Genomic DNA, 26,567 nt, shown 5'->3' on the forward strand with positions numbered 1-26,567 from the left:
TGCTGATTATCTTTTAATCTATTCAATGCTTTGCCAGTATAAAGACATGTAATAGTGGTCTGTGTAAAGTGAAATAAATGCTTTGTGCAGCTGTATTCAGGAACAATTTTCTAAAGATTTTCAGTTTTAATTCACAAAGTGACTCAGCTGTTTCTAGTTCCTAAACAACTCACTTCAGAAAATGGTGAAAAGATGCAACGCTGCACGATGACCACCGGAATCCTTTTTCAGTGTGTCTCAAATCACTCATGATGTAGCCATCCTCCCATCGGCACTTCTCTGCTCCAGGACCACCAAGGTAGCTTGGAGGGGGTGAACCATCGTGAACTGCTCCCAGCCTGCAAATGGCGTAATATGAAAGAAAAATTCAGAGCAACTTATCTACATACACACTCCGAAAAACTGTCTGAAGTATTATTTTCATTTCTTATTTTGCTTTTTATATTTTAATAATTATGAAGAAGAAACTACAGTAGATATGAGTTATATATAGTTATAAAGGCCTCTTTTTTCATGTTCTTGCTTATACCCAGTCTTTAATGGCCTCATCAGCTACGAAATGTTAAATCTTAAACTTTCTCATTTTCTATTTTTTAATGAACTCCACATTTAATCACAGTGTAGTACATACCTCTTGAACAGAGAATAGTTTTGGGTAGATGAAAGAAAGCAAAATCCAATCTTATTTACAAAAAGACTAGCAGAACAGATTCAATAACATATTCCAAGTTCAACAGTCAATCTTTCTCACAGACAGCCAGCAGAACTTGTACTATGCACATGATATAACTGGAAGCTTATGAAAGACAAATATATTCACATAGCTAGTTTTTCAAATGAACTGATTTTTTTTAGAATCAAAATGCAGCATTTAATTTTGGACAGAAACTTAAGAGACAGAAGAACTACCATTGGCTGCATTGAAAGAAGTATGTAAGACTGCCAGTGTTCATTTTACGAAATTCTGTGATTAGTCTGGAAGGGACATAAAATGCAGTAACAAAATGCATAGCTTTCCTTAAAACCATTTAAGGTTGTGAAATGTAAGTTCTAAAAATGGTGGTAGGAGAAAGATTCTACCAGAGCCCTTCCTTACCATAAAGATTAGTGTACAGCATTTGAATTTCTATTTTGGCTGTGTCTGCTAAAAATACTGTGAGTAGTCAGAAATGGTAACAGGCACGTCAGGCTGCAAATCAAACAAAATATTTCCAGTGAAGTGTGATAGTGAGAGTCTGCTTGGGCTTTGTGATGAGTAATTGCCCTGTGTAATAGGATAACTTGCTAAGAATAGAGATCAATAATGGATGAGATAGCAGATCAAAATGAAGTTGAATAGTTAGTATCAAACAAGTTGTTGAGATAAAAATTATGGAATGAAAGGAAACCAGCTGAAAAGTACTGGAATAAGAATGTGTTACTCAAAAAAGACTGAAGATCATCCTCATCTGACTGACTGCACCAAATGGAAAAGTTGAATTACTTGGTGGACAGTTTTAACAATAAATGCAGATTTCTCACATATATGTGATAAAGAAAATGATATTACAGGAATAGAGATAGAAGGACAAAAAAGTAGTAAAAAACTATTCTATCTTTTGGATCTGTCAGTTTCTTCCTTTGGGAGGAAAGGATGATAGATTGGTGAGGCAGGGGGGAGTGGGGGAGAGGCAGGGGGGGGGGGGGGGGGGGTTGGCTGGATAGGAGGGGCAGGGCACTTAGAACACAGGAGGACAGGAAACTACCAGTTGTGTGGACTTGATAAAGGTCACTGCAAAAGTATACAGACAACTTCAGTAACATTTCATCCCACTGCAGTGTAAAAATAGTGTAATGTTGCACACTTTATTACATATTAATATAAATGCAAGATGGCCAAAATAAAACTGGTCTAGAAAATGTATATAAGCCTGACAAGGAAAGAGCTACCTCATTTAATTAGTGTAGCCTGCTACTCTCATATGCAATGGTGTCTGTGCCAGTTCCTGATAGCCACTTTTCTGAATAAATTCTAATGGTCACTTTTCTGCACAGATTATGTTGCCACAAAATTGTACTTTGAGTACCCAGTTTGTGTGCCACTATGCAAAATTTGAGAATGACTGTAAGCTGTTCCAACAATGCGCTCTTGTAATTTTCAACAATACGATACTTTTATGAAGGGTGGAAAGGTTTTGATTAATCTGTTTGACACAATATCTGTTATGTCAGCCAGACAATAAAATTAAAGATGTCCAAGGAATGACTTTTTACAATTTCAAAATACAGCTCAGTGAGTTCCCTCGGCAATTATATTTGGCATTATGGGATTCTTCTCTGTGTGACCATGACCAGGAAATACAGACAATAAAAGTAACTGTTCTCAGTAACAGCAAGTAAGAGTAATTGTACATTAGCTTATCACAGGAGAAAATCTGAAAGTTCTAAGTACAAAATAACATAATCTTAAATGAAAACTCAAAATAGCATCCTAATGTAAATTCACAATACAATAAAATGAGAAAATTGCAAAAGGTAGTAACTATCACAATAATTAAACAATTTACTGAACAGAAAGTGGCTGAAGGCTGGGCAAGAGAAATTTAATGATGCTAAGAAATTGGAAAACTGGCACAAAGCCACCATAATGAAAAATTTCTAAGTGGGATACAAATAGTGGATGGACCACTCAATACCTAAACTATATTATTAGTAGTTACTTTTACCACTTACAGTAGTTATAATTATAATTAAAAATTAAACAGGCTTTCTATAAAGGGGGTTTGTCTGTAAAATCTAAAAAGCTGGTACACCCCACATCTAAGTAGAATAAGAATCTTAATTCTACTCTGACATGATAGATCCAAGCACAATAATGCTGACAAGGAAATGTATATGAAAGTGAAAAAAAATTACAGGTCTGAAATCAAGGCAGCTAAGTGCAAAACAAATGATACATATATACTGAACTCAGTGAATAAATGCAAATCTGCATGAGAAATTATTAAAACAGAAACTAACTGTGGTGATAAAGTATACCAGACACCAGTTCCATCTCATATTCTAAATGAAAATTTTGTCAGTCTTCAATCAGATAACAGCATACTGTAGAATGTAAGTAAGGCATAGGCACTGCTGCCGGCAAACAGACAGCTTTCACTGGATTTGGGTAACTGAGAAGATGGTAAATGAATCAATAGATAAGCTCAGTAATTCTAGAGCAGATGATTACTATGGTCTCTCAAATTATGTTATTAAGTATATCAGAAATGAAATTGTAATGCCACTGACTAAAATAATCAACAAAAATTTTAATGAAGGTAATTATCCAAGATGTTTAAAAATATCTGTAGTTAAACCAGTACATAAGAAAGGAGATACAGCACCTCCAGATAACTATCGACCATCATTTATACCCATAATATCAAAAATAATAGAATACTGCATGCATAAACAGATGAGTCAATATTGTGATACACTCCCCTCCTCACAGTATGGTTTCAGACCCAGCTTCTCTATAGTCAAAGCAGTTGAGAGTATTGTAGCAAAAATATACAATTGTTTTGAAAACAAAGATATAACCTGTGCAACACTATTGAACCTCAGGAAAGGTTTTGATATGGTGTCCCACATTATTCTCATAAAAAAGCTCTACCACTATGGAGTGAGAGAGAATGCTCTGTGTCTAAGGCAGTTGTACTTGGTCAATAGAAAACAGTTAAGGTAAATAATCAAATGTCAGAATGCCTCCCAGTTGTAAAGGGCACACCTCAAGGATCTGTTCTTGGACCTTTCCTTTTCATTATTTATATAAATGGTTTATCTGCAGTTGTATCATGTGATGCAGTGCTATATGCTGATGACACAACACTCATCACATGTGATGCCCAATCTTGAAAATGTGCAACACAGCATGGCAGTGACAATGGAGAGGTGCACTACTTGGTTTGAGGCAGTTGTACTGAAGACGAATGATAGTAAAACTGAAGCTATTGTATTTAATCTGAATGCTCCTAGTCATCATAACAAAACAGGAAAATTATAAGGATTTCCTATAGATAATAAGCTCAGCTGGGATACTCTCACAGGGAGGATATGTGGCAAATTCGCACATGCCATATATCTGCTGTATAAGCTGAGGAGCAGTGTCAGTAAAGAACTTACGTTATATGCATATATTGCATTCTTCCATTCACACCTGAGCTATGGAATACTATTATGGGACAATTCCATAGGCTCAAAATTAGTGTTTAAATGGCAAAAGAAAGCCATAAGGTGCATAGTAGGACTTAGCCCATAAGAATCATGTTGAGATTATTTTAAGAAACTAAATATAATGACTGTGGCTCATCTGTATATTTACAACTGTCTTGTTTTCATTAAAGAGAATGTGAGTAAATTTGACTTAAGGAGAACAGTTCATGATCATAACATAAGAAGTGGACATACAATTAATATGCCATATGCTAGGCTTGCAAAGACACATAACAGTTACAAATAACTTGGTCCTGTCTACTTCAGCAAATTACCTGAAAATGCCTACACAGTGCTGGTAAATAAATTTAAAACTAGTCTTTTGAGGTGCATGAAAAGTAAAGTAATTTACCCTGCTCAAGAGTTGCTTGAGTATGTGACAAATGACCCACTTTCCTTATGAGAATTAAAAATTAACTGCAAACTATATATATATGCCACACTGTGCAACTATTTCATTACTATTTCATGTATTTATTGTTGATTAACTGTTTTATTATTAATTTGTCATTCACTGAACAATGTAGTTCATTTATCTTTTAACTGATCTGTTAGGAAACTTCTCGCTGTTATTGACATTTGCACAACTATGTGTTGCATCCAGCTTGGATTATTATATTGTAGTTAATAACATTTGTCATGTTGAAGTTTATATTATTATTATTGTGTTAACACTGAATGTAAATATGCTCAATGGTGTAATAAAATATTTGTATAACCCCACCACATTCTAAATAATATACTGTAGTATTAATATTAAATATGGTTCAGAGAATTACAATAGTTTGGTAATACAAACAACTATTCACTAGTTGTCCAGGTGAATAATCAACTGGTGTGTGGGTATGTGTGGCTATCTTAGTGCAGACCAAAAATGGGGTGCATATATTTTCAGAATTAATTGTCCAGGACCTCAGAAATGGAAAAACAGAACTTGGAAATGCAATTAGGCAAGGGTAAAGGCTTCCTAATGGAGGAGCTGAATGTATTGGACTATTTACTTTTTAGTCTCTAGCTCAAATTTTTGACTTAAATAGTGTACACAGTCTATTATTAGCACATATTTAGAATTTTGGCTGTTACAAATTTGTATAAACAATTTTTGTTTTTGTTCCCAAGATTTCAAGTAACTTTCCTTCCCTTCACATGCACCTCTTTCTGAATTTTTTAAAATTTTGTTCTAAAAAGTAACTGCTCTTAAAGTACTGCAGCTTGAGATTTGCAACTTTATTGATCCTCCAAGCATTCCATTTCATTTGTGCACTTGTATGTCTTGTTGTTATTCTTTCTGTTTTCATCAGTTTCTTAAAATTTATAGTTTCATTTCCAGTTCACATCTGTAGATATTTAAAAAAAAATTATATCTATATTCAGCATGTAGCCATATTTAAAAATTAAGTTGTGATGTGTATGTAAAATGACTTGTTCCACATCATTACGATTTATTGTGCCAAAGATCCATGGAATATGAAACTAACTAACTATATTCAACCTTTCAATAATGCTAGGTACTTACAAGTGTCCAACTTCATGTGCACCAACAATGATTCCTGAGAAGCCACCGGTATCTTCAATAATGGCCACACTGTTAACTTTCTCAAGCCTCTTGTTCACAACACAAGCACCACCAACATAAGCGAAACCTAAATAAAGTAAAATAATGAAATTAAGTCTTGCAAAATGTCCTCAGATGTATTTTAAGTTATACACACAAGGTGTCAGCTAAAATCTTACTTACTGCCTCATACCTAACTATAGTATGTTATCATCAAAATATCATAAATTTCCTTTCAGATTAAGTCATGAGCAGTGAGCAGAATGAACTGAACACAATCAAGGAGGTTTCAATTTTTTTATTGTGTTATAACTATTTATTCCTCAAAAGATGAAAAGATTATAATATACACATACTTGATTATGCTTGTTAAATAAATGAAATCATTTTTAATATTGTATGGCAGAAAGAGATTGCCTCATGATTTACATTAGTGTGTGTCTGAAATAAAGGATGAAAATCAGTGGACCAATATAATGCAGGTAACAAGGAGGAGAGTATAACTGTGGCACATATTATGTTGTATCCAAGTCACAGGTGTCTTATTCATATGATCATCTCTTTCTTAATGTCAGCACATAGAAAGAAGGTAGATGAAATAAAAAATGAATTTGGAAACATTGAGTATGTAGTGTTTATACAGGGTGTTTCAAAAATGACCGGTATATTTGAAATGGCAATAAAAACTAAACGAGCAGCGATAGAAATACACCGTTTGTTGCAATATGCTTGGGACAACAGTACATTTTCAGGAGGACAAACTTTCAAAATTACAGTAGTTACAATTTTCAACAACAGATGGCGCTGCAAGTGATGTGAAAGATATAGAAGACAACACAGTCTGTGGGTGCGCCATTCTGTACGTTGTCTTTTTGCTGTAAGCGTGTGCTGTTCACAATGTGCAAGTGTGCTTTGGACAACATGGTTTATTCCTTAGAACAGAGGATAATTTCTGGTGTTGGAATTCCACCGCCTAGAACACAATGTTGTTGCAACAAGACGAAGTTTTCAACGGAGGTTTAATGTAACCAAAGGACCGAAAAGTGATACAATAAAGGATCTGTTTGAAAAATTTCAACGGACTGGGAAAGTGACGGATGAACGTGCTGGAAAGGTAGGGTGACCGCGTACGGCAACCACAGAGGGCAACGCGCAGCTAGTGCAGCAGGTGATCCAACAGCGGCCTCGGGTTTCCGTTCGCCGTGTTGCAGCTGCAGTCCGAATGACGCCAACGTCCACGTATCGTCTCATGCGCCAGAGTTTACACCTCTATCCATACAAAATTCAAACGCGGCAACCCCTCAGCACCGCTACCATTGCTGCATGAGAGACGTCCGCTAACGATATAGTGCACAGGATTGATGACGGCGATATGCATGTGGGCAGCATTTGGTTTACTTACGAAGCTTATTTTTACTTGGACGGCTTCGTCAATAAACAGAACTGGCGCATATGGGGAACCGAAAAGCCCCATGTTGCAGTCCCATCAGCCCTGCATCCTCAAAAAGTATTGGTCTGGGCCGCCATTTCTTCCAAAGTAATCATTGGACCATTTTTCAGATCTGAAACAATTGCTGCATCACGCTATCTGGACATTCTTCGTGAATTTGTGGCAGTACAAACTGCCTTAGACGACACTGCGAACACCTCGTGGTTTATGCAAGATGGTGCCCGGCCACATCGCACGGCCGACGTCTTTAATTTCCTGAATGAATATTTCGATGATTGTATGATTGCTTTGGGCTATCCGAAACATACAGGAGGCGGCGTGGATTGGCCTCCCTATTCGCCAGACATGAACCTCTGTGACTTCTTTCTGTGGGGACACTTGAAAGACCAGGTGTACCGCCAGAATCCAGAAACAATTGAACAGTTGAAGCAGTACATCTCATCTGCATGTGAAGCCATTCTGCCAGACACGTTGTCAAAGGTTTCGGGTAATTTCATTCAGAGACTACGCCATATTATCGCTACGCATGGTGGATGTGTGGAAAATATTGTACTATAGAGTTTCCCAGACCGCGGCGCCATGTGTTGTTGACAAATGTAACTACTGTAATTTCGAAAGTTTGTCTGCCTGAAAATGTACTGTTGTCCCAAGCATATTGCAACAAACGGTGTATTTCTATCGCTGCTCGTTTAGTTTGTCTTGCCGTTTCAAATATACCGGTCATTATTGAAACACCCTGTATAACTGATTGTTTGTGATGGACTCAGAACTGAAAATGGTTGTATACACTGATTCAGGCTATTTTACAATAGATTTGCAATTGCAATGACACATAAACTTATTAAACAGAAAAAAATGTTACTCTCTCTGGAAAGCATTTTTCTGTAATTAATTGCTTGCAGTATAAGAGATGTAATAAATACTGTATAAATGTAACAATAACAATATGATGAATTTGAAAAATGTAATAAGAAAAAATTGAAATACAATAAACAATAAACAATAAATATGGGTAGCTTAAAGTGGAGAAAGATGTGGATAGAAACCTGATTTTTAAGAGCATTTTGGTAAGACATCATATATAAAAACATATGATATGTTGGAGAAATTCTGAAAAATCTGGAGAATTATGCCACATTTATGATGTCGTACTATCATAGTAAGGGTTACAGAGCATTGTGCAAGATATTTCCCTCAATTAACATCAATGCTGGGAAAATCTTTGTTACCATATTAATAATGAGTGAAGTAAAAGCTGAAAGTGTAGATAGTTTTGACTTTAGCTGTGAAAATATCATTCTACTAGAGAAGGAACTGCATATAGAATTTTGAAAGGTAAGCATATCATTATGTCAATGAGAGACACAAATCTTTTTTTTTTATCTTTACATTCTTTCTTCCATCACCAGCCTTTCACTTAGCCAGTTTTGTAAGAACTTTTCTCTAAGAAATTCATTAAGACATTTTGCATTTATATTCTATTCATCTTGATTGATTTTGAATACTCCCCTCACCCTGTCCATTCTTTTTTGTAGTCTCAGATTTTGAAGAAAAACTGCTACATTCAGTATCTGCATGACCCACTGAGTATGTTCATGATATTCTGTTCACTGTTTGTAACTTTGAATGTAAACTACATGTCTATACTCATCTCTAAAATTGTTTATTGAAATTCTGTAGCTGTTCTGAAGTATTATATACAAAACTTTCCCATCAACAGATCACAGAAAATAGCTTTATCTCAATTAAAAAATACCTCTGGAAAAAAGTAATTTGACATATGATTACATTGTTTTATGGCAGTTTCTGTTGGTTTAATATCTCAATGTTTAATTGCAGATTTGAACACACATGAAAACTGATACCTTTATTTTCACATTACAAATCAAACAAATAAATAGGGTTAGTTTTTTAAAACAAACTTCACTACAAACCAACAATAGAATGGCAGTACTTGAAAGATGCATATTATTTGTTATATTGTTAAAATATGTTAAATGGAAATTTTGTTAATTGTTAATATTTAAGCCACGCAACTTTAATATCCAAAATCTTTAGTGGTTACTTTCTTGTTTGCATATATTGACATAATATATAAAATTCTACTGAACTACTTGAAAATATATTTATTAGTTTAGAATTTATAAGGAAAAATGCTTTTTGATCAATAGTTTCTCTTTCGAAATTCAGATGTTTTGCACTGGTTTGTTACCTAACGTACAACTTATACTATATTGGTAAATTTGTTCCTTAAGATACACTAACATAATTCATTTCCAAAACTCACATTTTTGCCCCAATAACAGAACAAGTAACAAACAACTGTGGCCATATGATGGTAAATATAAACTGGAAGCTTTAATGAAATAGTCAGTAGCCTAAACAAGGGGGTCTTGAACCAAAATTTGTATAATTCTTTATGAGCTTCAGGTTGTTGCACACATTATCTACTCTTATTTATTTATTTCTTTTTCTGGAAAGCCCATAGTGCTCATGATGCTACGAACTGAAAACTTTTATTATTATTATTATTATTATTATTATTATTATTATTATTATTATTATTATTATTTAACACTCAAGAGTAGAGATGATCATCCAATAGCAAAACATGTTGCTGAGTGCAAAATGTTCAGTTTGATTTGTCTCCTTCACAATCCTTCCCATCTAGATTCTTACCCAAACACCAGCTTCTCTGATTTACCTAGATAGAAATAGCCTTGCAACACTTCCTTCAATTGCATAATCCTCATGGGGCCAGTATACACTTTCCCCTGCCCCACAACCACATTCATCCTTGTCCCATCAGCCTGACTTAACTCATCCTGCACCCACACCTCTTTCTCCGAAGGCTCCTTTTTCTGCTGTTCAGTCTTCTTTTACCAATCTACTTCTCCGTGTCACTGTGCATTGTGTGCAACACCACCTACTTGTGGCCAGTACAAGCTCACCACCTGCTACCTCTCCCTCCCAACTGTCAGCAACCCTTCCCCAATCCTCGGTTCAGTATTATTTGAAGAGTTATTATCTTTACTCTTTAAATCACTCATATGTCCATGCCCAATGCTTTTAGTGTTATAATTCATTTCAATTTTTCCTCACATGAGGAAGCAATTTACAACATTTTAAGAAGTGTATTTTCCCCCTTTTGTATCTTCAGACTTCTTAGTCTTTATTTTTTCTTTTTTTCTTTTTTTTAATGCGTTATATTAAAAAGTTTTTTATTTTAATAATTATTTAATTTAATTGTGGTACAGTAAATGGCAGACAAAACAAATGGAATCTGGTACAGGTGTATGTGGATGTGCATTTGTTGATGTGTACACTGGGTAAAATCAATAACATGCTCAAAGTGTAAAAGTGTACCTGACTGAGAGAACAATTTTATGTGGATCCTATTGTGAATGACAGCCGTTTCATACACCACAGAGAATCAAAGTGCCTGTGAAAAAAATTGTTGCTGCTGGCCCTTGGTCCAAAGTGACTGCATGACCCAGTTGAAGACCCAAAAAAATATAATCAATTAATATGTTGGGGAAAGTTTATATAGTCACAAAATTAATGTTATTTATCTGTGAAGGGAGCAGCATACATACACAAATTAATTATAGATAATAAATAAAAGAGGACAAGAGCTACAGATGTGTACTGTGCTGATTATCTAAATATGTTGGAAAAATTATGGGTTGTTTCCTTTGACAATTATGGGAAAAATAGACTTTTTCCTTGTACAAACTATTACTTACAGAATTCAATGGAAAAAAAGAAAGCCATCCTTGAATAAAGCTTGAGGGTGTTTACCTAGACACTAATTCTGAGAGTAACATGGAGGCAAGTTCAGTTATTCAGTTGAACAAGCATTTAAGTGCTTATCTCTGACCTATTGATGTAAGGGACATGTAAGTCAGCAGTAATGGTGTAACCCATCATGTCTGCAGTGCAATCACATGGACTTTGGAGGTAGTATTACTCATTATTCACATTTTACAAGCATTTTTCCTGCATTAATATTCTGAATAATTTGTTTGAAATGTTTATTAAATAACAATGCAAACAAGAAGACAACCTCATGCAAGGTTAAACACAACTTTTATTTCCACAATAGCATTTAAGAAAGCCATTTTAATATGTTAAATATTTTTTTAAAAAGTCATGGAGTATCAATAAGAAATGAAACCAGACAAAACTGTCACACCCATAAAAAATAGTTGCAATCAGCTCAAAAGACATGATCAGAATTTTCTTTTCTTTTACTAAAGAGAAAAAAAAGATAACTGTGTGGAAAGATGATATGAATCCACACAGAATACATAATTGAATTTAATGAAACCATCTGCTTTCTACTGATTATAAAGAACACATTATAGGTTTTCATATCCAGACTTGAACATCTTTACTTTCCTGACATTTTCCCTGGCTTCTTGGAAAGTAAAATTGCTTCAGATTGCTTAACAGTCAGCAGTTACATCATTTAGACAATGATCATTATTTGCATGGGTGTGGTTGTTTTATCTGTCTTTTATTTTTCTATTAACAATTTAGTTGACAGTAGAAAAAGTGAATCTTACCTTATACTTAATGTCCTCATGCCATGTGTGAACAAATAAAAATAAGAAATTACAGTAATTTAATAATTTATAAACAAATCTAAGTCAGTCAGTCTGTAATACATTCTCTGTCCATGTGTTGGTTAAGAATTATCATGGTTTTTTTTTTATTGGGAAGGGAAAACATTTTCAGCATGAAATGGACACAATCATTCTACCTTTCTTTCCTTAAAGTTAGAATGTCTGTTACTCACAGGAGCAAAAATCACAATGCATACTCATTATCTCTTGGCCCAAATTTTGAGAAGCAGGAACTGCAGTCAGTTTAACAAATGCAAAAGTTGACTGAATGATTAACTCCACTTGATGTGTAATTAGTATTTTTGCGCTTTTCAGCATTGTCACATTTGTTTCAAGACCAAAAAAAAAAAAAATATTTAGGTGATTTTTGCTACTCCTCAAACAGCCAATGGAACTCCTTTGTAGTCACAATTTTGTGAACCCTCTCAGTACCAGTAATGATGTGATGAATTGCCACTGAAGTAGCTGGAACATTTGACTACTTCCATTTTTTGACAATTATGCTCAATTTTTAAATTCATTTGCTTTAAAAACTATTTCTGTTTGAACATACATTTTAATAGCATGAAATTTTTAAAAACATGTTTTGTTGCATTAGAGTGATAATTATGTTGCACAGTGTGAAAGAGAAGAAATGAAGAGATCTTCCATGAGAAAGGGCAGTGTTCTTTCCTATGTAAATGCATATTGTGATTTATCAAGGCAGTGCAAGAATACATCCCATATATTAAATGAAACTGACAGAAAAAATGGAAGGTGAGTTAATCATGCAGAAAAGTGATGGCAGGTCCTTGAGGAATGAGATGCACAAAAGAATATTGGTACCTCATTAGATCACCCCATAATATTAGTTGATCAGCTGTGTGCTTGGCAGCCTGGAATGGGATGCACTCCGCACCCAAAGAACAACTGAGGAGCTACGTGGAGGAGAAACAGAAGTTTAAGTTTGGATAAGTTGACAATAACAGCTAGGAGAGTGATGTGCTAATCAAATGCTAATCCGAGTGGCATCCAATAACACAGTTGGTAGAGGATGACACAGCTCATGGTTCCCACAGCCCAGCTGCACAGTAATGATCTCAAAACATCCTTCAATTCACTGTTTATAAGTATTTCAAATTTAGCAGTTTCCTTCCATGCTCTATGGTGTCAGTGAGATGTAAAGATTTTTTACAGGCAGCTTACAATTACCCATACCATTGACAGTCCTCAGCTTTAACAAATCATCGAGCAATTCAGGCAGCACTGTATTGGTTCCCACATTTCTAGTCGTGTTAGCATCTTACCTGGATACATAAATTGGAAATTTCCTTTGTAATTGTGGTGTTGCTGTTTTTGTGACTACTGGTACAGAGAATAGGTGGGCTCTAGTTTCTGAATAACTGAAAAACTTGCACAAATTATTTAGGAATAAAAGAGATGACCCACTGAAAGGCAGAAGCGCTGCGTTGTCAGTAGGTACACAAACAAAAGGTACAGAGCTCTGCTAGCTTTCAGAATGAACTCCCTTTTTCAAGCTTGTTTTTCTACAAGCTTGAAAAACAAAGTTCATTCTGAAAGCTCTCAATGCTCTGTTCTCTTTGTGTGTGTACTTATCGATGACACAATGCTCCTGCCTTTCAGTGAGTCATCTCCGGTATTCCTAAATAATTCATAATTCTCAATCAGAACTTTCCATAGATATTGAAAAACATGTACAACATTCTTCCAGGGCCTTGTTCAAATTTGATTATTTCAGATACTTTCCAGTACAAGAAATATGGCTGCATTATTTAATCCTGAATGGCATTCTAGCTGATGAGCAGGTTAAGATTACTGTCTTTCTGCAGGTCATGAGCTTCTAACTTAATAACCAGCTTAGATATGAGGAGTGATGAGATATTAATCACATACAAATTTGTGAAAACATTTACTGGAGCTTAGTAAAAGGTGAATGTGATAGGAAACAGCTATGGTAGATTCGAAATTTCCCAGGGATTATTCAACAGTTAAAGTATCCTGATCAGTATATAATGGTTGATAGTTCACACTTCATTTCAGACATGTTGAGTAACAAGTTTCTTCAGTCTCTCTCTATTTTTTTTCAATGAGGTACAGCAAAAATTTAGTTACTATTAGCACAATACAATTGTATAAGTCTTCTGAAGATATTTTCATGGGTATTTTCCATGCTCATTTTGGGTATTAAAATTTAAAGAAGGAGATCTGCCATCACTTTTCATTATGATACAATGTCTTTGTCTTTTAATTACGTTTTACATAATTTTGGTTCTTTCTTTGAAGAAGAAATATTGTTAAGTGTTCAGATGTGAAGAAAGTTTCAGTGTGGAAATGTCAAAATAAATTTTAGGCCCAAGGTATTTTACAGTCTTATTTATTGAAATTTTACATTTTTAATGATTTATTGTTAAATTATTTAGTCTTCTGTTGTTTGTCTCGGGGAATATAAATGGTGATGATAGCACAGCACATTTTTTGCACATACAGGCATTATATTCTCAGGCTGCAATCTAAAAAGAAGTGACAGCAGTGGCACAAAGTTTCATTATCTGTCACTTTGGCAGTTACTTGAAGTTTTGTAGCTATCTTATAACAGATTCCATTTATATGCATTAATAATGAATTAAAGTTTACTTTTGTAAATTTGTTCTGAAAGTAAGATATTACATTTTTTATAAATTACTCACAATTAATGAAATAGCAAATATGATATATATGTGCTCTGCATCATCACCATTTTGTTTACAGAAGACTAGCCATGCAAAGTGAAATCTTGATTGTATTAAGGTCAGTCACTCAAACCTACCTGCGGTACCTCTGTTGCACACGTCATTAGCAAATTGTCTCCTGCACATGTCTAATCTGTAATTATAATAAAAGTGAAATTGTCTAAAATATAAACAGTTTTTTAAATTCATTCAGAGGACAAAACATCTTTAGAAATAACACAGTCACAAAGATATTAAACATATGTGAGGGTGTGCAAAAGATTACTGTGACTTTCTAAATGTAGCTTGTTACAATGTCTTGCCTAATTTGCTTGTTATAAGAAATTTTCTGCAAATCCAGAATGGGACCACCAGCTCTGCACATTACAACCAAACACCACAGCATGTTAAAATGGGGATACACAGATAAAAAAAAAAGAGAAACAATCAAATGAACATTGAAAACTGCAATTACTTGCTCTCATAATCATATCCCATCACCATCTGCTTCCCTTCACATTTTGTACAGACATACTATGAAGCTATATACAAAAGATGTTTCTGGAGGACGTTGAATGACAATCACGTACCGGCTGTTCCTTTGGTACAACGTCCTCCTTTCCTCCGTCGACACATATCATACCTACAGAGCAAGGAATATGTTACAGAACAAATTGAACATTTAATGAACAACAATAATTTTTAATAAAGTACTTCAGAATTCAGATAGTTTATTCTTGAAGGTGATGATCAACTGCTACATTTACAGCCAATTTTAGAATTCTATAATGAGGAGATGAAATAAAATTTTGTGAAAAGATGTAGAACTTTAAGTATTTTGTGTGTATGACTGAAGCTTTATTTCACTTCTATTCGGTGATGCAAAATAGTTATTTAAGTTTTCTATAAGAATTCGTTACTTTCATTTTATTTCCTATTTTACTATGTTTTCTTTCTCTATTTTTTTCAATTCTCAAGACAGATTGTTGTATACCAGTTATGATGTTGCCTGACTTCAATGTCTTCATACATGTCTTAGTAACATACACTCACATCCAAAAAAAAAAAAAAAAAAAACCCCAGAACATCTTGAACAACTAGTGATGGACGTTCATATTTGCATTTCAGTCAACTCAGTTCAGCATGGGTCCTGTTGCCTAGTAGGCACAGGGTCTGCCATGATGGCATTGACGTGTATAAAGCACAAACATTGTCCAGTGATATAGCCATACATGCTGCATTCACTTGGTTCCAAAGTTCATCTGTGGTTGTTGGCATTGGGTCACAGCACTGCACTCATCATTTCACCATATAACACACATTTTTGATTGGCAATAAGTCTGGAGATTTGGCAGGCCAGGGCAAAAGGCTGACATCCTGTGGCACCAGAAGGCACGTGCTTGTGCAGCAACATGGGGTCGTGCATTGCCTTGCTGGAAAATGATGTCTGGGGTGTTGGACAGAAAGGGTATGGCTATGGGTCACAGGATGTCATTCACATAGGTCACACTGGTCACACTAGCCTGGACACGCACCAGCCGTGATTTGTGGTTATACCCAATAGCACCCCACACCATAAGGCCTTGCGTTGGCACTGTATGTCTTGTGCGAATGCAGTCGTTGTGATGCTGCTTCCCCTGTCTGAGGTGGACCAAAATGCAGCCATCATTTTCAAATGAACAGAACCTGGATTCATCTGAGAAAACTACCTGATGCCACTCCTGTCCCCAGAGATGTTCGTCCATACCGTTGACGTCTAGCATGTTTCTGACATTCGTCAAAAGTAGGCGGAGAACTGGGCGACGCACATATAACCCGTGCCATAATAAACAGCAACAGACTATCACCCCTGAAAAAAGTGAACACTGTGTTACATTATTTCACTGTTGTGCCAAAACTGAGGATGATACAGATCTGTCTTGCAATGTTATTTGGATGGGGTGTTGATCTTCTCAGGGGATGGCCTGGATGGTGCAACCCGACCCATTTCATTGTGTTCTAGGGCTTTGCATGAACCATTTGGTGCATCCCTGTCACACTGCTGAAACACTTTGCCCCACACAAGTAGCAATTTCTGGGATGGATGACTCTCATTCTCTCATGCCAATAATGCGCCCTCTTTCAAACTCACTGATTTGATGGTACGGTTCACACATATGTCTGTGAGGCATCCTGCACATCTTCTCAAGTCACACTGATCCATTGCCTTTGATTTATAGCAACAATGAGGGATGCAAGCACATTTTACCAGTAGGTCGTGTTGCACCACGATATTGATGTTGCCCCTCTACCTGCAAGCCAGCATGGTTCAAATGCTAATCGTTTCTGCAGAATATACTAATGTGCATGTCCTGTGAATATGAATGTTCTATTTCTAGTCATTCAAGGTGTCCTGTCTTTTTTCTGAACATGAGTGTATTTGTTACATGTGGATTGTCATATTTGTTGTACAGTTTATCTTCACGTTATCATGAATATCAAGTGCAAAATGGAAATGTAAGAAATAATTTCAATGGAGGAACAAGGCCAATATTGATATCATCATGCAATGTTCCCAGCATTGAATGGCTCTGAATGAAAATGTTCACCCTTGAACAAGTGTGCAGTAATATGAAGCGTTTATGGAAGGACAAAAATGGTGCTGGAACTTATATGAAATTCTGATCCCTTTCTGTAGCTATTGGTAGCCAGTGCATTAATATGTGCACACTTCATGGAAACACTGCCAGCTGCTTTCACTTTCCTTTCTTGGTCTTCATCAGTATAAATCTTGCTACTTGTGAGGAAATACTGTTGATTAGTTTAACGGTCAGCTTGAAGTAGTTTTTTATGCTATAGTTTTTCTCAGTGTTGCTAATCCTCCATGTAACAGAATAATCTCTCTCAAGATGCAAAATACTGAATAAATGGAAAAACAGGAACTGCAGGTGTAATACAGGCTTTGAGATTGCTGAGATGGTGCTCTTCGTACCCACTTTTAAACTAGAATAAAAAGGGTAAGTAACCATTTACCAATTTTTTGTTATTTACTTTTCTTGTGTAGTTTTCATTTAAAATTACTGGAAGTAAGTGGATCATAAGTGATAATTAAATAGTTGTCAGGTCCACTGGTTCAGCCAAGGGGGTTACTGATTGTACTTTACAGAATTGTTTCTAGAGCAGACGGACTGCTTGTATTGCCATTTTGCACCATTTTAATGCAACAGATTATTTGTTGCAGTTGAAACATGCAGATTTTTAAAGCATTACTTGACTGACACCAGTACCCAGCTAAGTTTGCCATCTAAATTTTATCATAAAGCTGTGAATGTGCTTAGCACACTGGCTACCATGAGCTTGACCACAGATGACATTAAAAGTTGTAATTGCAACTTAATGGTAATTGAAGTGACCAAAGACTTTTTCGTGATTTAAATTTTTACATTTAAATTTTTCATTGTTAAACCACAATTCAGTGCACTATTAGCTGCAGTGATTTTACATGCAGTGCACAGAGAAAGCTGTGTATGAATTTTGTTCAATAGAAACTTCCTTGATAATTACAATCTGAAAAGTGTGTGTTGTAAGCTTCTAAAGCAGTTGAAAAATATTCCATATTTTATTACATGCATCAGTTGGTGCACTTTTCAAGCAATAATGAGTGTTTTAATTACATAACAGTTTTCTTTTTAATAACATGTGCAAATAATAAAAAAAATACAATAAGAAAAAAATGTATAAAACAAGGGAAAGGAGAGAAGATGAATTTGTACTGGAAAAATATAAGAGGAACTGAGGTTGTTACATGATCCTAGCTGGGGGAAAAAAAAAAAAAAAAAAAAAAAAAAAAAAAAAAAAAAAAAAAAAAAAAAATTCCCACACGTACAAGTGTGTGTGTGTACTCCTACTACAAAAAGAGCAAGAGCCTGAAAGCTAGTGTTAACTGTTTTTTTATTATTGTTGTCACACACTATGCACCAATCCTCTGTAGGTAAGTGTTTGCCTTTCCCTTATTTTATGTGTTTTTCAATGGATGAATTTCCATTATTAACAAGAAAAAAATGAATATTTAAAGACAACAGGCTACAAGCATAACTATTCTTTTAAAGTATTACAACAATGGCATGCAAATGAGCAGATACAGTATACATCTATATGAGTAATGCAATAAATGAACTATTACATTTCTGTTTGGATCTCTTTACTTCTTCTGCACAATTATTAGCACTATTGCCTTTAATTCTCTCTCTTCATGCCAGTATGGCAACTTAATGTACTTTCCAATGGAAAAAAATGCTCCTACACTTCCCCCACTACAGCTGCTGTAAGGGGAGTCTGCCCCAAGTACCCATAATCTGAACATTTCTTTAGTCAGTTGTTTAAAACCTCTGTCATATTGTCTGTATACCACTACATATGTACATATATGTCCATACCATTGTGAAGTGCATGGCAGATGGTACTTCCCACTGTAGCAAGTGTTAGGATGTCTTCCCGTTCCATGTAGCAGCATTGAAACAATACCTGCTTAAATGTATCTGTGCATACTGTAATTAGTCTAATTTTATCTTTGCAGTCCCTGTAGAAGTGATATGTAGAGGCAGTGATGTAGAATAGATTCCTCACTGTGAATCAACTTCCCAACATGCACTTTGATGAAAGTTTTAAAATGAAGTCCAGCTATCCAGTTATGATGTAACCACTGGCGAACACACTACAATGTCCCATTGTACTACTTTCTTTAAATCCTCATTTCTTTTTGCTGCAAATACAGAATTACATTTATGTTAAGTTTTGCTATATCTAAATACTGTGCTTCTCTACAAGTTATCAGACCTTCAGAGATAGTTTAGTACCATCCTTCTAAAATTCCTCCATTACATAAAGTTCAGTTCTGTCAAAAGATGTAATTTCTATGGAGATTCTTGTTATTTCCTAAATGTAGTATAAAAAATAATTCAAAAACTGACTTTGTGACCCCTAACTTGTCAAAACTGGCAGAGTTGAAAATTAAATGAGAGAGAATAATCAAATTTTTAATCACTGGAAGTAAACATATGTGATTAGTGGTACTTCATAAGTTAAATGTACTGTTACAGTTGCCTAGCTGTTTTTATAATCTAATACAAACATAGCCAGAATGTTACGTGAGTGCATCGAAAGCAGTGAACCTATTGACTGCCCTATATCAGTTACTACATAGAATACAAATTTTATGAATACCATAAGCAAGAAATAACAGTTCTGTCTATATGACTGCCTATTGACAGAAAGACATTAAAAGGAAATTTATGAAAATAGAAAATACGCAAAACACACATATTTACATTCTCTCTCTCTCTCTCTCTCTCTCTCTCTCTCTCACACACACACACACACACACACACACACACACACACACAAATTGAAACAGTTTCATAACATATAAATAAAAATGGAAGTGAAATAAAAATCTATAATAATATGAAACAATGAAAGAGGGTAATTTGCTGTTACAATATCAACTCACATAGAGAAAGTTTCATATGTTTGTGACCGTAGTTGGTACAACTAAGCAAGTTTCTTTGTTTTTGCAGTTATGGGGCCACAGAAGAAATTTAAGAGATTTATTTGCAAACCTGAGAAATTAGAAGTTACAGTAAAGCAAAGACTGGAAATACAAGGGCAGATGAGCCAAAGGACACAGTTGAGGAAAAATACATGAATACTAAGCAGTGGAGGGAGGAACACCAAGAAAGTGAAAAATGTGAAACCAACAGAAACCGGAAAACTGCAATAGAGAGAGAAAAAAATTTACCTATAAAAGAATTTAAGGAATGTGAGTATTATGGATAAAAAGTCATTTCACTTTTTTTCTCTGTTCTCAACCCTCTCTGTACTGATTGAGGACCTGCAAGGTTAAGAAACTGCACCTCTATTTATAAAAACTGTGTTGTTGATCCTCATGCTGCCATCTTTTGTAAAGGTTTTCTGTTGTTTCAGACAAATGCACAAATTGTTCCTTCAACATTTAATCTCTTTTGTCATTCAAATAGACAGCACTCCACCTCTAACAATCTGGAATGTGACATAACATTAAACTGTAACCTCAGTGCCATCTTTCCTCGTGTCATCAGTTTTCAGTTCTCAGTTTTTCCTCCCTTATGTGCAGATTTTGCAATCACATCTGTTGCTAATATTTAATCATCTACTTCTCTTTAGACAGGAAAAAAGTTTACCAAGCACTAACAAGTACTGAACCCACTGATCAACTGGCACCTAGCATGCAGATATTTTTCATACATTTTTTTAAAGGAAGCTTTTTTAAAATATAAATATTTTTTAAATATAAAAGTTAGTTATCATAAAGGATCACATTACACATGTCTCATAAATGATGTTTCTATGTCTTCCCTCATTTCTCATTAGCTCACAGACATTTCTTTTCTTCTTGTTTTTTTCCCCCCCCTTTTGTTCTGTTTCTGCCTTTCACTTTTATCCTATGTTACTGAGGTAGCCTTGGATTTTTAAGTCCATATGTTTTGTCAGCAGGACGTATTTAGGTACCAAATCATAATTATAGGTTTTCCTTTTTCTTCCACTTTAATCAAGCCACTGATATGGACAGCTACTGAATAAATTAATTTTAATAGAGAGACTTGTGGTCTCTTACTTTATCCACATACATAACAGCATACAACTTTAGAACATACATAATTAACTTTTTACTCTTCACTAATGCATGCAAGAACATTCGATAAAAGAAACTTAAGTGAAAGCACTGAACTGAAGTCATTAAGGCAAAGATAAAAAACTCAGCATGTCAGAGAGTTCACACATACTTCATTATATTCTCACAACACTCAGGTATTACTGTCACACAGGCCCTCACCTGCAGTGCAGAGCACCTGGAATGTCCTGGTACTTAAACTTGATTTTGCGACAGGCTCTAGTGTCAGTCAGGTGTTGTGGCAACAGTGATGCTATTGGCTGCAGCACAAGAATGTTGTGCAGGGTTGGTCAGGGTTAGGGAGTTATTTATTGTCCTGTGACTCTGGACTGATTGTGGTGTGACATGTTTGGTGAGGAATTCAGGACTGTCAAGGGCAGAATCCACACTGGTTAGGCACATTCAATGGATACTTTCAAGGGTGTGCCATTGTATAGGATGTACATGGTGCAATCCTCTCTACTCAACACCAGGAAAGGGGCAGTGTTCAGTAGCTGTAGTGGACATCTGACTGAGTCTGTACATAGTTTCACACGTGAACAATTGTGCAAGACTTTGTGCACAAACACCAGACAGTTTCCACAGTGAGAAGGAAGCAGGCAGTGGGTATTGGTGCAGTGGTATTTTAATTGCTCCACTAAATGTGGAAGTTCCACTGTGTCACTAAGGCACTATTTAGTTTGCTGGAGGATGTAGAGGGTTGCCATAACACCATTTTGGCCACAGACACACCAATATCAAGTTTGTACGTCATTCAGAGGGCTAAAAAGACTAAGGGAAGTGCCTTTGTCCACTTTTCTTGGTGGTACTCTAGCAAGCCTTTAAGGTACTATGACACCATTCTACTACAACTTTACTAGTGAGGTTTTATCTGGTTGTGTGGTGTTGATGAAAGCCACACAGTATGGCTAGTTCCTGGAACAGCCAATTCTGTCTAGCAACCTTAATCATTTTTACTGTGCAGAGCACAGCCGAAACACACAATCTAGTACATATAACTGTTGTTGATGTAATAGATGTCAGTCATCAGGGTTGCCTCACCATTTACATATGTCTACAGCCATGAAAATGTGCCTGTATCTGTATCCATCCAAAAGTGGAAAAGGTCTGACAAGGTTGATGTGAACATGCGTGAATCTAGTTGATGCACCTTAGAAGTTACTGTTGGCACAGGATGCAGAAACAGTCACACATGCATATGTCTTTCTCCATGCTGCTCAAGTGAATGAACAACATCTGTAAAAAGTACACCAACGGCTATTTGATCATGGAATAACAGTCTGTAAGGAATCTGACCATGGCATTGGGCACCAAATGAGATAAGCTGTGGAGCTATCTTGTGTAACTACTGTGAAATGTATGGGTGTCATTTGTTCTGAGAGATGTCACACTATGTCTTCAACATGGAGTTGGTCACAGGAATGTGGTGAAGGCATAGCCCTGTAGGTGGGTCATTCAACATTTGTTGTAACTGTGGATCAATGGCTTGCTCTACAGTGAGCACACCACACGACAAATACAAAAAAAAGTAGTTGGGCACCAAATTTTCAGCAGCTTTTTTTTTGGTATTTAATATCTGTTGAAACTGGCTTATGAACTCAGTAGGTTGAAACTGCCTAGGTGAGCACTTGTCACTAATGTTCTTGAATGCTGAAGTGATGGGTTTGTTATCCATAAAAATAGTCACCAGTCAAGCTTCTATTTGAGATCGCAAGTATCTAACTGCTCATAGACTTCTAACAGCTGTCTATTGGATGCACTCCACTTCTGTTGGGCTGGCTGCAACTTTTTAGAATACAACTCAGTTGGCTGCCAGTGTCAGTCCACTTGTTGATAGAGTGTTGCTCCGATTGCTGACTGACTTGCATCAACAATTATAGCTGGGTTTGCTTGAGATACTGAGTGGGCGAGCAACACTGCATGATTTAAACTCGCTTGGAGGTTGTGGAACGCCTTGTCCATTCCAAGTGTCCACTTATAAGGTCTGTGTCCAGTGGAATCAAGGCCCACAAGTGGATTTGTAAGTGGTGTCTGTACAGCCACAATTAAGGGGAGGTGAAGGTGGTAAAGATTCATCGTACTCAGGAATCATATCAATTGCTGATAATCTGCTGGCCTCAGTAGAGGTTGTAGTGTTGTAATCTTCTCTGCCAATAAATAAATCCCATCAGTCAAAAGAGTAAGGCCCAGAAAGGACTTCCCAATGATACACTTGTTTTAGTTTAATGCTATTCCATGCTCCATAGTTTGCGAATAAACTTATGAACAAGGTCATTGGCCATCAGATCAAAATAATGATATTATGTATTTATTTTAACCTCCTATGTATGGTTTCTTTTTTCCTTTCTTTTTTCCCAAATATAACAACTTGAGGTAAATCTGTGTAAAGTCCAATCCATTCACTGATACTGATGTACTACTCAACATGTTCTTTTTCTTTTGTCCATCAAATGTGTACCATCCAATTTCCCCACACTCCTTGCATGATTCTTTTGACAGTTACACATTACTGGTTTTACCATACATGAGTACAGCAATGATAACTTGGTTTATTACTTGAAAAGAAATCTTAAAAAACAAATGAAATTTAAACAGAACATAGTAAGATCATTGATATATTATTTAGCATGCAGTAAGACAAATTTTACATCGGTCATGCATTTCAAAAGAGGGAGTAAAATGTGCTTTTCTTCGGAGAGAATGTAAATTCTACTTACTTTGTGACAGCAACAGCAATATCATAGACAGGCAATCTCCTTTCTCGGAACAGGTACTTGCCCATATCTGTGAGAGCAGCTGCAGAGTCAATGGCATCACGACCCACACGGTTTCTCTCCAGGTATGGTGTTGCATCACGGCCCTGTGATAATAGAACATGGTAGGGTACCTTTCTGTGCAAGTAGGGAGCATAAAATCTTTCTGCCATAATAAACTGAGACTCTGGCAAGTACCTCCACTGCCGGTTTGGGATAAAGATCTGAAGACTGTCGCAGCCATTTACTTATTTCTTCTTCTTCCTTTTCTTCTTCAATAATAGATGGGTTTACAATATTATTATTGTGAGTTTGATGCATTTCTTTTTAGTTTGAAGATCTGTGAATTTTATTATCTGTTATTTATTAACAAATGTGTAATCTGTGAGAGCCACTAACAACAGTGCACTCACATCACTAAGAAGGGGTCTTCTAAAAACTGCTGAGCTCGTGAGTTTTATTTTTCATTAGTTTGCTTCATATGAAAAACCTGAAGTGTGTATGAATATTATTAAAATTATTTCAACAGGATATCTTTACATCTCTATTAGACCAATTATTTGCAACTGTTACTTTTGATGGAAAATTTTAATTTCTTAGAGTATTACATTGTAAAATATTATTGTTATATTGTCAGACATGAAATGCTAGCGAATATCTGTGGGATATTCATATAATATACACATCATAATGTGAAAAAAATAATGAATGTTATAAATGAACAACATTGAATTAGACTTCTTAACAGTCCCACAACTTTCACAACATATTTCTTTAAGGAAAGAAATGAAGAACTTTCCTCACTTACCCTAGATATAATAATTCCAGCAATGCTGATCCGTATCTTTGGTCCCTTCAGTAATTTGTATCGTAAATCTACTCCATTCCAGAAAGAAACGAAATATCTCTTAATCTGCACATTATCGCCACCATGTAACCTGTGAAATAATTGGTTTTTGAATAATGTATTTATAATCAATGTAAATTAGGACTAAAAGCTAGGGCAAGAGCAAATATGCAGTAGCCTATCTATAGTTATGGCAATTCACATAATGATTATTTTAAAAATCATATGCCCACTGAAAGTCAAAAACAGTTTTAGCTGAAAGGTCTAAAAGATGATGACTGTGATTTTGAACAAAGTGGTTTACTAAAATATTTCACTAGTATTAAAAATAATTTACTGTGTTCACTGTGTGTACAAATACTATAAATAAACATCTTATACACAGAACAAAACAGTTGCTGATTTGTGAAAGCTGCACTTTCTTTTGTTAAATTGTGCAATAGCTGTTTTTGCTACTGCTTTCTGCTTGAGAGTACACTATAAAACATGATCTTAGTTTGAAGAATGATCTTGTTTGTGCAATTTTTAAAAGCAGTTATGATGTGCATGTTTTGTTCAAATGGTTTATGTCTATTGAGAATGTAAGCTCATCCAATGCTGGTGTGGGATTACAAAGATCTCCAACAAAATTTTCAGCAGTTAATGAATGAGTGACAGCATAAATATGGCTGTAGTGAAATAACAGATGAAAACATTCGCAAATGCACAATATGGTATTGGACAGTCAGTGCTTAAACACACTCATATATGAAATAGATGACAGCATAAGGATTTTACTTAAAGAAAGGGAAGAGGGAAAAGGCCTTGATCTCCTTACTGTTTTGAAGCAGCCCACCACTATTTCCACTCCTCTACCAATTTTTTAATCTCCAAGTAGCACTGACATTCCTCAATAGTTTGTTTAGATATTCCACAAATACGTCTTGCCTGCAGTTTCTTCTGTTAACACAAAAGTTATAACTTGATGTTTTATCACATGCTATCATGTTAGGTTTTTGTCCAAATATTCCTTTCCTCCCTGAACCTATGAAGAACTTCCCCATTTCTTATCTATGAGTTCACTTATTCTTCAGCACCCTTTTATTACACTAAAATTCGGTTCTCAAGAAGACAGAATGATTGGCCAGTACTTAACTTCAGTTGGTGAAATTCCAGTACTGCTTTCCTCTCCAAGGAAGGAAATAATAATTCTGAAAGCTACGAATGTTTTTCTATTTTTAAATGTGTTTAAAAGCAGTATGAAATTTAAACTCCTAAGGGTAAGTCCTGGTGAGCCATTCCATCTCCTTGTAATGTTACAGTTTTCCTGAGATTATCCATCTCATTGTGATATGCCTTGACTTATTTTCCCCCACACAAGTGAATCACGGACTGTGGTAAAATCAAAGGTATATTATCAAAAAACAGTCCATTTGATTTTACATTTAAGAATGCATTACGAGAAATCTACGCGCAAGTTGCATTTGCTGAAAGCTGATTAAAAACAAATGTGCAACTGAGGTACTTAACAAAGGTTGTATCATTCTGAAAGCTAATCCAAATGATTTTGTGCACCAGTTTGTTGCTTTGTGTGCTTTTCCTTTCCGATTGCCTTGAAAAGGTTAAAACAATAGCCAGCAAATACTGTACTAGTCTTCTGGGCTAACTGGATGAAAAATACCTGAGAAAGAGCCTAGTGGATTTCATCAGAACCACAAAGCTGCTA

At 35.5% G+C, this 26,567-nt stretch overlaps 1 protein-coding gene and 1 long non-coding RNA gene across 8 annotated transcripts in view; one reads left to right on the plus strand and one right to left on the minus strand.

Moving 5' to 3' along the window:
* The window catches only part of LOC126277991 (A disintegrin and metalloproteinase with thrombospondin motifs 1), a 452,319-nt gene that overhangs the window by 23,481 nt on the left and 402,271 nt on the right, over positions 1–26,567 (minus strand). For 4 of the 7 annotated variants that reach the window (XM_049977660.1, XM_049977657.1, XM_049977662.1 and 1 more), the window contains exons 8-12: positions 24,824–24,953; positions 23,980–24,122; positions 14,673–14,728; positions 5,750–5,876; positions 174–338 (exon numbers count right to left, since the gene is read on the minus strand). In XM_049977660.1, coding sequence (XP_049833617.1) covers positions 174–338; positions 5,750–5,876; positions 14,673–14,728; positions 23,980–24,122; positions 24,824–24,953 — 621 coding nt within the window. Of the gene's footprint in view, positions 1–173; positions 339–5,749; positions 5,877–14,672; positions 14,729–15,164; positions 15,218–23,979; positions 24,123–24,823; positions 24,954–26,567 lie in introns of all 7 variants that reach the window. The other 3 variants (XM_049977663.1, XM_049977659.1, XM_049977664.1) reach the window with 1 other exon arrangement.
* LOC126277992 (uncharacterized) lies at positions 11,024–20,872 on the plus strand. The gene is made up of 3 exons (XR_007550631.1): positions 11,024–11,198; positions 12,486–12,622; positions 20,130–20,872. It is a non-coding gene; the product is annotated as an uncharacterized LOC126277992 (long non-coding RNA).

The sequence above is a fragment of the Schistocerca gregaria genome, chromosome 6, assembly GCF_023897955.1.
Source record: "Schistocerca gregaria isolate iqSchGreg1 chromosome 6, iqSchGreg1.2, whole genome shotgun sequence".
In the NCBI taxonomy this organism is placed as follows: domain Eukaryota; kingdom Metazoa; phylum Arthropoda; class Insecta; order Orthoptera; family Acrididae; genus Schistocerca; species Schistocerca gregaria.